At 40.3% G+C, this 15,251-nt stretch overlaps 1 protein-coding gene across 1 annotated transcript; it reads right to left on the reverse strand.

The window, feature by feature from the left end:
- Window positions 1-10,770: 10,770 nt before the first annotated feature.
- Window positions 10,771-12,930, reverse strand: LOC108088965. Its single transcript, XM_017186983.2, has 2 exons — window positions 12,711-12,930; window positions 10,771-12,657 (listed from the first exon to the last, which is right to left on the reverse strand). The coding sequence occupies exons 1-2, from the start codon at window positions 12,833-12,835 to the stop codon at window positions 10,908-10,910; spliced, it is 1,875 nt and encodes a 624-aa protein (XP_017042472.1). The 5' UTR covers window positions 12,836-12,930; the 3' UTR covers window positions 10,771-10,907.
- Window positions 12,931-15,251: the final 2,321 nt, after the last annotated feature.

Here is a 15,251-nt window from a genome sequence, read left to right on the forward strand (position 1 = left end):
AATTAAATTCTGCTTGCCTAATCCCATTAAATATCTGTGAATTGCGCTAATCAAGTTGTTAATTTAATGTTTGCTAAATTTTTAATTGAATTATGAATAAATGAAATTTCATTTCTAGCTCTTCTTGATGACTCTTTCTCCCTCTCACTTCATCTTCGCTGTTTGTCTTTGTCAAGTTGGTTAATTAAAATAAATTACATGCTGAAAATTTTACAAAAACCTCTTCACTGCATAAAATTGGCGGAGAACTGTAGAATGAAGTGGCGGGGTGGGGAAATTGTTAACTAGCTGAAGTTGGGAAAATTTTTGACTAACGAACGCTGGAAGTTAGTTGCTCGCAGGGAAATGGAAAGGGCTGCTGCTGATGAGTTGACAAAGGCAACGACCGCAAATATATTTTCAAAAATTTCTGATGCAAAAGCGAAGCCATTAAGGCGGGCATTGTTAGCTTTAAAATATGTAATCAAAATGTATATACGAATTGAATGGCTTTAATCTGAAAACGACGATTAACGAAGGAACTCAAACATTCGCTTACGCATCCAATCGAGTGTAATTGATATGCCAATCTCAGATCTGTTTGGGGTTTTCTAATGTTGCCATTCATGTCCCACAGTTCCTTAGTTCTTTACTCCTGATAGCTGTCCTTAGCTTCCCGGATCCTTTCCCCTATCTCTTGATAACAAACTGTTTCCATCCATTGTACTGTATAACCCACTGTCGCTATCTACTTTTCTACTAATAAGCACACTCATACGCCCCGTGGTGCGACGACAACGTTGAGCATCAGACGTCTGCAATTTCGATGACTTCGGCAGCAACTTTTTGTCGCCTATACGCTTGGATGGACCGACTGTCTATAGGAATAGCAACAACCACAGATAGAGCAACAAAGTCGTTGGCATTGCAACAACATCTGCAACAGTCTGCAGATTGCTAATGGCCATTGTTAGGGAATCTTGTTTTGCGGCGGGTTGAGATGCCAGAGAACACGCTCAAGCAAAAGTGAAGAAGCAAAGTGACAGAGCAAGAGAGAGAGCGAGAGAGAGAGAAAGAGAAAGATAGAGGCTGTAGCGCATTCCTATATCTCGCTAGAAGTTTGTAGCTTTAATGTTGTTGCACCGTTAGAAACGTCTTTGCTTCGCGTCATTGGAAAATGCTCTGCCCCTCGCAATTTCCCCCATTTGCAACCAGTTTTGTTTGCCCCTTTCCCCCTTCTAAATTTTCACTTTTCTGCGAAGCTCTTTTCCTGTTTTTTTCTGTAGTTTTTGTTTTTTTTCTTTGTCGTTGTTCCGTTTGCCGTTGTCCAACATCCAACATCGTCTAATGCATCCGCTTAGCCTCGCCTCGTTCTCTGAATGGAATGGCTAAGCCAGCGGCAAAGCCAAAGCCGGTTAACGCCGAGTTGGGTTGCCCCACAGAGGGGTTTTCCGAAGGGGGGAAAATGCGTTTAGAGCTTGACAGTCAATGCACCTGCTCACGGACTTTTCTTTGTCCGCATCTGGCCGCCTCTCCTTCTTCCTCTCGAGAGATTGTCATTGTCTGGTTATTTATCGCTGCTCTCTCTATCTATATATCTTCCTCTGACCAACTCCTCCTTCTTTTTCTATTTTTTTTCGCAGCTGATTTCCATTTAATTGATTTCACATTCCGCACGCGTGATTCATATGGATCCATTTCGAAAAAGTTTGCCATTTGTCGGAATCGAATAGAATTTAGTTTAAATGGATGACTGTTCGAATTGAGCAAGTTTTTGAGAAATGCTGGTTATAGTTTATAGTAACTAATGGCAATCCGATTTATAATGATGAAAAAAGAAAGAAGTTCTTTTAAGCTACCAAGTTAAAGTTTCTATACAAAGTTAAGCACTTATTTTTTAAGTTCAATCAAATAGTGTTTATGATTGGTTACTAATTGGGGTGTCAAAAATGTAGCATATGTTCAACAACTGTAACGAATTTTGGACAGCTATTTTACAAATTCATCACGAATTTTGGTTCGACCTTCACTTTTTATTTAAATTTAAGAACGCTAACTACTATCTTCATTCAACAAACATTTTTTAAATGAAAAATTAGTGTTATACACTTAAACTGAATGTTAACCATATCTACTTGTTTGGGATTATATTACCCAATTGTCGTCTGTTCTTTAGTTCAAAGCTTTGCTTATTTGTGAACAAAACTTTAACAAACTACTGCCCACGCGGAGATGCGAAATGGATGCTTTTACGAACCACCCACAGATGCCCAGATTACCCCTTTTGTCTATCGTAATTATGACCATAATAACCCCCATCAATTTCCGTTATAATCGCCATGCAGCCAAGCGAACATCGAGCCACTTATTCCATTGTCACCTTATCCCACATGGTAAATGTTTATTATGCCTTTTTATTTTTGTGGGCGACGGCGGGTGATAGGGTGAAAGCTAACGAACCATAAATCACGGGCACGATCAATGTCCGTATCTATATATCCATATGCCATGTCTTCGATGCATTCCATGCAGATACAATGACATCAATTACATGCCATAACATTTTGCATGTGCAATTTGGCCGAGTGTTTGTCTCCCTCTCCCGCTCTCTTTCGCTCCTATCTATCTATATATCTATCTCGCTTGCTCAGGGTAAATAGTAAGAAGGGGGAAAATAGGGACCTCCCCCCACTTAGCGCCAAACGACCGAAAATGGCCAGGGGAACGGAACTGAATACAGAACGGAAAATACAGTTATTTAAGGCCTAAAACAATTGCATGCCTCGCTGGCTTTTCGGTCGATTCTGGTTTTTGGGCCCAGGCTATCCATCTATCTATTACGACCATATCTCCCAGTCAGCCACCCCCCTCTTCCCCCCCCTCGTTTTTGGGCTCACCCACCACTTGCAGACTGTTTAAATAGACAACCGTCTGTGTCTGGGGTCTGAGTTTTCAGTCTGGCCGTGCTTTAATGCGTCGCTTTCCCCTTACTTTTCCCCGCATTTTTTGCGCCCCTCCACCCCCCGTTGAATTTCCCCCTCGAATGCACTTGAAATGCTTTTTCCAAGCGCATTTTCATTTATTTTATTGCAGGTTGTTTTTGTTGCTCTTGTTGTCTCTGTTACTGAGAGGTTCCTCTGCAGCGATATGCAATTTGTTTTATACGCTCATTGCCTGCACCGTCTTTCCTTGCGTTTTCCCCCTCCCCGCCCTCTTGAGGCCAACCCCACTGAAAAGCCCCCTGGAAACCTGCACCCATGCTGTCTCTGTCTCTGTCTGTCTGTCTGGCTGCCTATCGAGCGTCGTCTATCTGTCTTTCTTTCCTTTCTTTGTATGCCTTGCACGAGGCACTGGATCATGGGGGTATATTAGTTCATAAAAGCCCAGTCAATACTAAAATATATTAATAAAATATAATTATAATAAAAATTATTAATATTCTTCCTGATTGAATCTACAAAACAGATACTATAAATATTTATTGTATAGCTTTAAGGAGCAGTTACTGAAAGGTCATACAACGTTAATATTTTAGTTATAAATCATTAGGTACACTCTTTTTCTAACCTTATTCAAAAATCTCACCAATATATGATTTAAATCTGGAACATAAATATACTTAAATGATTTACATTGGGTATGATTTTTATTTTACCATAGAACGCAACAATAATGAACCTCTTATTAGTTACTGATTTTAAAAGGTATGTCGATGTTTTGATTCTGTTTTTGACCATAAAAATTATCTTGTTAGTTATTTTTTTAAACCGTGATTTACTTTCTAGTACCTAGGGTACCTCCTATTCGACCCGTTTTTTATTTCAACCGCTTGCGTGCTGCATGTGCCACTTGCGCCTCTCGGGCCGCGTTCAACGCTCAGCGTTCTAAATTAAAGCCTGAAGAGGCGCAGAGGCCGACGGACGGACGGACGGCAAACTGCAACTCGAACGTCAGCCGCTATCCACTCCACTCGGCTCGAGTCGACCGACTAGCCAAAGCAAAACTCGTCTGCGGAATGGGACTTAACAAGTGGAAAAGTCTAAAACCGCAATCAAGTGGCAAACAGACCAATACACACAAAAACTTTTTGTATTACAGAGAATTTTGTTTTATTTTTAGAAATTGCCAATCAAACATAAACCAATCAAACAGAGTGGGAGATGGATGGCTTTTTGGGGTTCGGAGGGGGGGTGGTGGAGGGGTTTTAGGGGCATGCTTGTTACCTTGATGGATTCGAGCTCGGTGCAGGTTGTTACAGACGATTTGGCCCGCCCACTGGCAACAGCGCCTCCCCAAGTTGGTCAAGTTTTTGGTCAACTTGTCCGCTTGTCGCTTGAGTTGAGCCGACTGGAATTGGCCTGACTTGTTGGCCCATTTGGCATTGTTTTGGCTTCAACAGAGTCTAGCATTGACATTCCTCAAATGTCTGACACGCCCTTTAATTTGCCATTTGCATTCAACTGAGAGTTTAACACTTTTTCCCTCCCATTAAAAATAATTAAAATATTTGCACATTGTACTTGGTCTTGTTTTAAGCCCGAAATTGGTTTGCGGCCATAGTTATTGGTAAATATTTTATCAATATGCAAAAAGGCCTTTTTGTTTATGAAAAATTTACAGAATTTTTTACATTGCTGAATATCATTTATTTTTGTTCTGCCTTTTTTGGTGACTTTATAAGAGCCCCATACATTAAATATATTTCAGCGAACATCATTAAAATTTGTGCGGCATTTTTTATGCATATACATTTATGCACATAAATTGTCATTTGCCATTTTGCGGCATAACAAACACAGAAACGTATTTTGGTTTGCCCTATCTACCTTTTTATGTGTGCTTTTAAAAATTTGCATATTTTTCATTTGTTTTGGTCTTTTTTCCTTCGTGTAATTGTCCGCCAGGAAATGGGCATAAAGAAATTATGTTTAATTTTTTATGCAAGCATAAATCAAACGAGAGAAAGATATGACATTGATATGAATGCTATTACAACATTATGAAATGCAATTTCGTAGTTCCGTTTTGGATTAGAGTTTCGTTTGATATATGAGCCGGATAAAACACAAAAAAATGGGTATAATTCAAGGGAAATCAATTTAAAAGTTCGACAATAAAACAAATAATAGAAAAAGGTATAACGAAAATAACTTTTAAAACTTATTCAAACGTAGCAGCAATTTTATTAGATATAAATGTAATTTTCTTTTTAATTTGTGATTGCCTTACGTCACTTTCAATATGAAACTGAATTTGATAATTTATTACTATTTTTAAACATTACTCATACGACAAGTATTTAAAAGACATAAATTCGATTAGTTAATAAAACACGATTATAACAATTCCTCGCCTGATTTCCCGGTCTTTATAGCATCTCTAATCCATTAAAAGACAAGCAGGTATTTTAATTAATTTAATTTGCGGCTGAAATCAGAGCTAACTATGTAACTTTTTTGGACATTACTCATACGCCGCGTAGTTCGCTTTGAGTTGAACGAAAACCAGCGAAATGCAAATGAAAGCTAAGAGAAAATGTTAATTAACTGTGCGCGTCGTGTGCTTTTTATTAAATAATCTTAAATAGAATTACGTGACTTTGCTACGCTTTGCCAGACACTTAATTATATGTTGGAAAACCCACACAGACACTCTCATTAAGGTGTACATGTACGCACACCGCACACATAGATAAACACACACCTTCAGGTCCATGTCCAAGTGGTTTTCGAGGTTGGTGTTTGGGGCTTTCGACTGGTGTTGGGGTAGGAAAAGCGCTTAGCTGTTTTCCTTTTATTATTTGCTTACATTTTCCTTTATTTTATTTGGCTTTGCTCTGCTGTTTTCATACATATTCACACACACACACACACACACCCCTAATCTCACCTCTGTTGATTTTTATTTCGTTTGCAGCCTTTCTTTCGCTGGGGGTTAAGTATCTGTTTACATTTCTTTCTACACCTCATTCATTAAGTGCGTTCTGCCCCCCAAAGTTTGCGTGTGTATCTGAGCGAACTTGTTTTTTTTGTGGCCTGCAGTACTTTTTTTTTCATTTTTATTAATGTGGAGTCAGCTGCTGCACACCGATTAAAAAAAGCACGATTTCTTATACTCTTATTCAATGTAATTGATTTGGTTATGATTTAACAAACAATTTATTTAAATTTATTCATTTGATATCTTATATTTATATATATATTTCTTTAAATACTAATAAATGGTATACATTTTAAAAACAATTTAAATTTTCACTCTGTTCACCTTTCTTATCAGTTCATTTTGTAGTATTTATTTAGTTGTTTTTCTGTTGCCACTTTTGGCAGCATTCCCTTTGAATTTCCCTAAAGCACAATAAGGGTATTTACCCCCCGTTTGATTCCAATAATTTTCGCCGTTGTTTTCCTTCTCTTTGACTTTTATTATGCGCTTGCACCAATTTGGTTTAATACAAATTTTTGCTTTATATCGAGTGTTTTGTCGGAATTGAATTCGATTCAGCTCGTTCGGCTATTTCCCACCCACCGCTGAGCCAGCAGCATTAGATTGGTGTGGCCAAGAAAATTGTTTAGCTGGGATTAGCTTTCAGCTGGCTCCTGCCACACTGCGCTGCTCCTTTTTGGCCTGGCCTCATAAAAAGTTCATTCGCCAAAATGGCCAAATGTTTACTGTGCTTCAATCCAGCTCCTGGCCCCGAGCCACGCCCCCATTTTGATTCTTCTCGCATGTGGAATGCTTTCTGCTTTTGCGGTTGCCGCTGGCTAGCTAGCCAATTGTTGTTTATATTTTTGGCTTATTTTTATTTGCTGTGTTTGCTGGCATTGTTTCTCTTCGCCCTCCTTTCTCTACGCCGCAGTTGATTGCCTGGCTCCTTGCCGGGAAATTGATTTGCATTTGTTTGTGGGGTGGCAGGGAAATTGCAGAGATCTTTCGATAATTGAAAATTGTATTTCGCACGATTGAGGGGCAAAGGTCAGAGGAAAAACGTCACTGGCAATCAGCTGACATGTAAGTCAGGAAAAATGTAACTTTAGTTGGCAAACTACTGATATTTAAACCACCAATAAATAAATGCTAATACATGTTATAAAAGCTGACTATTAATACTAATAATATTTTTTGAACACATACAAAACTGAATTTCTTTATATTTAATATTTTTCCCTGTGAAACTAAACATTTAAAAAGGTTTTCCAGGACCTTTAATTCTTTAAATTCTTTAAACCCTTTCTCTGTTCATTTAGCATCACCATGTGGCTATTACAAACCAAATGGCAGAACTTCCAGCCAACATGATGAGGTCACCTTCTGATCGAAAAAAAGGAGTAAAAAATCTTGCATAGGGCAATAGAATCACCATCATCCTCCCACAACCAAACCGACCTCCACTTTTTATTCAGTCCTGTGCAAATAGCAGAAAGCAGCTGCAGTTTGCAGTTGCCGAGTGGAAAATTTAATTACATGCAAATACCGTTAACTGCTGCTGGGACAGTAGATTGCGGGAATGCTTTTTTGCGGGCTGGATTCTATGGCCAACATGCCAAAGGACTCGGGAGGATGATGCCCATGGCCAAAGGACAATCGTCTGACGGTTCCTTGTTATTGTTGCCACTGAAGTGGTGGTTCACAAAAAAAAAAAGGGGGGAAAAAAACGGGAAACCGAGTTTTCTTTTAGCTGCAACTGCAGTTGTTGTGGCAGCTATATTCTCCCACATGCAAACACCGAACCCACATTCATATATGCAAATCCTTCTCATAAAGCTTGTTATTATTCCTGCTTTGTTTTCTCATTTTTTTTATTATTCCCTCCGATGTTTTGTTTTATCTTTGCAACTCTTTGGGATGTTTGTTTTATTCCCGCCTGCAGGTTAAAGCAAATATTTGCATATTAGCTGGATTTTCTATTTTTTCCCCCCTCCAGACAACTACAACTTTAATAGAAATAAAAATCAATAGTTTGTTCAGCTTTAAATTAAACCAAACAGAAATTTATTGCATAAGAATGCAATTTATTTAAAACGCAATTTGGCCACAGGCAGGCCTGTTATCTAATGGAGCATAACTTTATTGTTTTCACTTGTTTCAGCTCGACATATTTAATGGATTTTATTTGAACTGCTTTAATACATTAAGAACGTGTATTGTGAATTTTAGCATACATACAATAATATAATAATAAATGTTCTTAATAATGCATTTTGAAAAATGTTTAATGTATTCTTATTATTATTTCTTTTTCAATGCCCTTGGGTAAGCTTGAAAGGCTGTCCAAGTTTTTGGCCTTAAACTTTTCCCGTTGCACTTTGATTTGGATAGGAAATCGCAAAGTTTGTGGTTCTGTTTCTGTTTTAATGTCTGCTCCTGTTGGTCGCTGTCAAAGTTGTTGCAGTTGCTGTGGGAATTATTTGCATGTAGCTATTGTTTACACATAGTTACTGTCGTTGTCAGTTAATGTAAATTTGTTTCCACAATGTTTGTGGTTCTGGTTTTTAGATGAACTAAAAATTACCAAATTTTTTTTTTTTTAACAGCAAAGGAATTTTAAATAGTAATATGATTTTAAGGGGTGCTTATTTTTAACATTTTGAGGTATTTAATTTTATGAATGCCATGCAATTCAAAATCCATTATTTATAGGGTTTCTTCCATGTAATTTCTCTTTGAAAATATTTATTACTGCGCCACTGCGTATACGTAATATTTGGCTAGAATTTATTTTAATGAGACAATTAATTCTACTCTACCTACAAGTACTGTATATTTTTTATTTCCAGACCATTTAACCCCAGAATAGCGCACTATATTAAGCCCCATATTTTCGAGCCCACTTGTGAGCCGCACAAAAGTTGGCCAATCAATTAGTCAGAAGTTCTCAAATGTGGGCTCTAACGACGTCTGCTTTGACTTTGTGGCAGCCGAAAAGGGGGAATGGGGAAAATAGGGGGGATATTCACACGTCGAACCACTTAACAGGTGAATGTGGGTGTTAAGCCCCGGGTTTATTTACATGGCCAGCTTTCTTGGGACCAGCCACGTCAAAAAGTGCACAAATTACCTGTGATGGGTGGGTATATATATACTATATATATATGGCTGCTCTATTTACAGCACCCGCCGATTTTCCCCGCCCCTTTTTGCCGCAGTCTGACAATTAATCACTTTGTCATAGACGACGTCTCCCTTCGATTTCCCGACACACACACACACACAAACAACCAGGCCTCCAATCATTAATTTATCATGTGCACTTAGCAGGAAAATTGCGACAAACCCCACAACATTTTCCCTGCAGTTTACATATGTGTGTGTGTGTGGGTGTGTGGGTGTTCGGTGTGTCCAGTGTCATACTTTGTTTTTCCTTTTGTTTGCTTATTTGCCGCGTTTCTTTCTAGGTTTTCCAGGTTTTGTTTTGCATAGTTCGTTGTCGTTGTCGTTCGACTGTCGTTGACATATGACGCCAAGTGGGCGGTTGAGGGGGCGTGACAGCCGCAGTTTAATTACCGCAGTTGAGCAGGGGGCGTGGTCCAGGTAGAACTACAAATTAATTGCGCCCAACAATTTGCAGCAGAGCAACGCGACGCCGTGGAGGGATATTTACACGCAAAATTAAAAATTAATGCAATCAGCAAACAGTGAAAAAATGCAAACAGCGCCCATAAAGGATATATAGCCCACATGCTTAAATGTGTTTTTTGTCCACTTTGATTGTTCAGTTGATGAAATTTTAATTGTATTTGAGTGAATGCAATTTATTAAAATAAATGTACGTGCATTCTATAAACGAACTAACTATGATTTTTCCGCTCTTTTCTTCTCGTTGCAGGTAAGCCAAACACACTCAATTAATTAATAACGAAATGGCGAAAGGTAAAAGCTGGTATTTAAGTTAAATAAAATTGGACTTTAAAGGTGGAATGGTAAATCGCAACCTTTCGTTTCTATTATCTCGCAGCGACAGGCGAGACCACAATGTCAGTCCCTTGCCTTCGCGGAATGTCGAAAAATGCAATTTTTAAATTTCCATTAATTTCGCGCTGTCGACTTTTGTGAAATGTCGCTGGATGGAGAGAATCCAGCGCTCGAACGAAAATAAAGACAGAAATGTCTCCGGGTGCAACAACAACAACAGCAATAACAACAAAAAAGAATGTTGTCAGCCATGCAAATAAGCACAGGTGAGAGCAGGTAACCTGCTGTCTAAGTGACTGATGCCCGTGAGTGTGTTCGGTTTTCTTTTTCCTCGTTCTTTTTTTTTGTGTCCCCGGGAAAATGGGAAAACGGTAAGGATCTGCTCAGCAGGCCGCCGGCATCAGCTTCCCGTTGTGAACTTTTTCCGTTTCTCTGCGTTTTTTTTGTATACCTGTGTTACCTGTTCTGCTTTTAATGACACACACGGACCACACCCACTGCCGCCCACCGCCCATCGCTTGTCAAGAGGTGGCAATAACATAGAGAGGGCAACGCTTCAAGGACCGACGTCCTACGACTATTTTAGCCAGATCCTCTTGTTGTCACTGTGTCGCTGAACAAGCGACTTTACACCGACAACGTGACATTTAATTCAAAATGTTTTACGCGCTACCCCACACAATCCTGTCTCTTCGTTTTCTCCACACACACACACGTTTTCCTCTTGTCGCGATTGTTAAAAAAAAAAATAAGGAGGATGCTAAGGAAAAAATAACAGGACGAGAAAAGCTGTAAGTGACAAATTTATGCTACTGACTCCGCAGAAACCAAATGTTAGAATGTAAAGACTTCGATTAACTATAAACCAAACGAATTTTAAAGTAGTTTCTAATCAACAATCAGGTCACTTTTAATTTATACGCTTCATGAAATTATGAAATGTGGAAGTAAAAAATTCTATAAAAATACTGGACAAATTTCTTCAAACTTTGCTTCATAGAGAGAAAGCCTCCTCGTGTTTAATCCTCCTCGTCTTCGCCCTCGCCTCCTTCGACGGCAGGACCTCCGCCTTCCTCCTCCTCGACCATCTCCTCCGAGGAGCTGACCTCGATAATGGGTTCGATCTCCGAAGCCAGATCCTCCTCGAAGTCACTGATCTCGCCCAGTTCTTGCAGACACTTGTCGTAGTTCTCATCGAAGCGAATGTTATCGTTGAGCGATCTAACTTCCACTTCTTCATCGGGAGGAAGTAGAGCAGGAGCTGTGCCAGGCGGACATTCCGTAATATTTCGAATCGTGAGGGTGTGGATATGGAACATAGCCGATCGATTCGATTCCAGCAAAATCTGATGAAAGACACTCAGCAAGCGATCCATGTTTCCGAACATTCTAACCGTGGCACTCTTGGGATCCTCACCCTCCTCCAAAATGCGACCCACAATATTGTGGCGATACGGATCCATTAGGTAGATGAAATCAGACTTCTTCCACAGCGAATACATTTGATTGTTGATCTGAAAGATCACATAATCGTTCTGGTCGAGAGCCTTCTCCAGCATTAGGTGAAAATCGTTGAACTTGTACATCGGCACACATTTCCACCAGCCCTCGTAAACATTTGGAGAGAGCAAAATCTCGGCCACAAACTGACCCATGCGAATCTGTCGCGGGAACTCATCCAGATCCATGGGCTTACTCAGATCCACGCAGGGTTCCCAACAGTTTTTGCACATATTAACGCCATAGCACATGACCTTGTCGTACATTTTCTCATCCCAAGTGGCAGGATGATCGATTTTGGAGGCCAGGGCGGTGGCCACGGCAACTGGCAGAGCACTTCGATTCCTCAAAGCGTCCTGTGGGTTCAGCGTAAGATGTAGATTCGACTTGACATAGGCATAATCCGAGGCGATCACATTGAACTGGCTCATTCGCATCCCGTGCTCTCGCTCCCAACTTTGTGCACTTCCTCCAGGGCCAAACGCACCAGGGGTGGCCATCCGAACCACAATGATCTCCCTAATCGTAAACCTAGTATCCTTCTCCAGATCGCTCATCTTCTTAATCAACCAGACGACATTGTCCAGGGACTTGAGGCACAGTAGCAGAGGGAAACCCTCCTCATAGTTTGGCTTCATGGTGTTCCTATCCCTGCCATTCAGATCCAAGACCATCCAGACACCCTTCTCCTTCCAAATGAGTAGATACCAGTTGGGAGTGAAGAACACTCCATATTTGGCCTGCTTGAAAAAGGCTCTCAGGATTCTCCGAAGATTGTGAATTATACTCGGGTAGCCGTAGATTTCGAATGGCATCTCCAATTCCATGGCAAACTCAATTTCGTTGATCTTAAAGTGTCGCGTAACCCGCTGTTCGTTTTCATCGTAAATATCTGGGGCTTCCAGCGCATTGGGTTCTGGCATGTTCTCGGAATCGTTGTACAACACCTGGCCCTCGTTCACAATCATATCGATCGTCTCCGGTTTCCATTCGTCGCGACGAGTGTAATAGGAGTGGGCGAATGCCTTCAGATTTCCGGCGAAACGAACGCTCTCTTGATTCGGAATTCCCCCCTTAACCATTGCTATGCCCGAGACTACGCCTATGGGATAACCCAACGATCGATCGATGTTATGGCGACGCATTCGAGCACACTCTTTAGGATCAAATGGCTGGTAATACGGCTCATCGTGACCGCCGAAGATCAAGCAATTCTTAAAGGAACAAGGATCGTACGGCTGCGGCCATAGTTTGTCCAAGCGCACCAGACTTTAAAGGGAATTAGGAAATAGTATTCTTTAATAGTTTGGGAATACACTTACGGTGGATCACAGGGAGTGCAAGGATAACAGGACATGGGTGTATCCCTTGGCTGTACACAGCTTGGCTGACATCTTGGCTGACATCCTGGCTGACAGCATGCTCCTGCCTTCAAGCGTTTCGCCATTTCACAAAGATTTTGAAACGAAATTCGGCTTTTCTTTTACAAATAATTTGAAGAGCTACAAACGTTCGTCTGCCGTTTGTTGAAAGCTACTGATTAACGAACTTTTTACGATTTTGACAAGCAGTTCACTAGGTTGTATCATTTTAAAGGATGACTTGTTGGGAAATTTAAAACTTAAAACTATACTATAGAGTATAAATATATATTTAATGCTATCCCCCAGAAAAGGGATTTTAAGTGAAGCCGAGAATAATTCTCTACCACACTTGTTTGCTGTGCAAATGCAAACGCTTTTCTTCCATTGAAATCACTTATACCTGCACTTAACCAACCTTTCATTAGCCGCTCCTTTCATCGATAGACTCACCTGCTGACAGATTTGATCTCGACTAAGAGCTCACACGAAAACCGCAATGGAAAAGCCCTCGACTTTCATTACACAAATTGCGTTTGCAGTTCGTTGGAGGCGGAGGAAGCGACGCGGTGGCACTACTCACATGGGATGGCAAACTTATGATAATTTTTATTGTGCACACGCCAAGTCAGCAGTGGAAATCAGTTGAGGGCCATTCTTGTTTTTGGCTTTGGCTTTGGCTTTTACGAGGCCGGCAGTTAATTCCTTATCCGGCCAGGAGATGAGACAGTTAACAGGCAACAGCTAAATGTAATTGGAAAGCTCATCAAGTGCTGTCGTTCGTGGCTTGCCACTTGAGTGGGCCCGCAAAAGTATGCAAAGAATTTTTGCTGCCATCAAGTTTGGTTTATTTTCCGCTGCTATTTTTGCTGTGCGGTTTATTGAAAATCAGCACAGCAGAGCCCAGCACAGTACAGTACAGCACGGCGTATACGTAACATCTCGTCGGGGGAAACCTCGCCGGAGTCTCACTGCTTAGCTAAGCTGCTTTGATGGCATTTACGAGCGAGCCCTTTATTGTCCTTTTGTTTTTGCTTCTCGCCGCTGTTCCACAGCCACTGTGTGGTATCCACGTAATTGGCTTAGCAAACGAGAGGTTTTTGGGGTAAAAATATATATATAGAGAGAGCACACAGTGCTATTAACAATTTCGTTGTGTGCAACGTTTTTATTTCGTGTCATCCAATCAGCAAGGATTCCATTTCCCACCCACACCCTCTTTTTTTTTGGGGGGTACATGTGAGATTGATTCCCCGAGCAGCCATCAAAGGGGATTCCTTTGCTTCTTTCCCTTTTTTTTTTTCCTTGGCCCTTCCCTCTGAGATTTTTCATTTTCCGTGGCGGGAGTTGCCTTGGCTCGCCTTGTCTGGACGGACTTCCTTCGATATCTACTCGGAGTGCAATAAATTTAGCTCGAATCGTAAATTTTAAACACTTCATTAAACAAACGAAAAGGAAACGAAATCGCTTAACGATTATCGCCTGGTCTGCACCCGCTCAACTCGCTGCTCCGTCCATTACTGCCTATGATTGCACTGGGAGAAAAATATTAAAAGGCTTTTATGAGAAAGTAATAAATAAAAATAAGCTTCTAAAGTAATTAGTAAATTCCAATTTGAATTCTTGTATAACATAGATATATTTAAAATAAAGCTATCGTTACTGGAAGAAAAATACAAATATGTTTTAATGGGAAAGTAATTAAAATACAACTATTGTAACAACCGTACTAAAAATAATTTAAAAATTAGAAAAAAAAAAAAAATCTGCTGAATAACTTTTCCCTGAAATAATTTCTCCATTCTGGTTTTTTTTTTCCCGCAAAATCACTGTGTATTGTGCAACTCGACTGGCTGTTAAACATTTTCTTTGTTATTTTCCATTTTCGGCGCTGCAACGAAGTCCGTGGGGAGAAGTCTTGGTGCAGTGCAACCGGAGTGAACTGGGTAAACTTCAACTTCTGCTGTGGAAGCGCCACCATGATGACCACTGTGGATTGGAGCCGAATCTCGCCTTCTTGCCCATTTTCTAGCCGCTCCGGCTGTCGTCTGGTTCAGTGCTCAATAATGATTTCCATTGCGAATTATTTGCATTTCCCCAAACTCATTATGTTTGCATTGTGCAAAAATTCGCCCCGACGTTTGCCATGGCCATCCACCTGAATTTGGATTCCGCTTCTCTCCACCTCAGCCTCTTGATCCACATTTCGCCTGCTCGCCATCTAAAAATATTTCCAAATGCTTTTGTTAGCTTTGGCGGTTTTCGCAGGTTGCTACGAGGCTTCTTGGAATTTTGAATGGTTCTCGCAAATGGAATTTCACTCCCGCTTATTGAGTTGTATTTCACAATTGCCTTAAATTAGAGTACCTGGAACCACATTATAAAGCCAGTTTGCTGTGCATACTTTTTATATTTTATTACAAGCCGTAGTTCAATGAAACCTGTTTAAAATTTCTTATAAAAAAGCTTGGCGATTTTATCTAAAATTAAAATGTTATTTAT

This window comes from Drosophila ficusphila, unplaced genomic scaffold (assembly GCF_018152265.1).
Source record: "Drosophila ficusphila isolate 14025-0441.05 unplaced genomic scaffold, ASM1815226v1 contig_106, whole genome shotgun sequence".
Taxonomy (NCBI): Eukaryota; Metazoa; Arthropoda; class Insecta; order Diptera; family Drosophilidae; genus Drosophila; species Drosophila ficusphila.

Excerpts from the sequence above, each read along its gene's own strand:
- LOC108088965 (XM_017186983.2), bottom strand. The coding sequence starts at position 12,835 with ATGGCGAAACGCTTGAAGGCAGGAGCATGCTGTCAGCCAGGATGTCAG. Across the intron at positions 12,658-12,710 it reads TGCACTCCCTGTGATCCACC|TCTGGTGCGCTTGGACAAAC; the intron begins GTAAGTGTATTC and ends TTCCCTTTAAAG.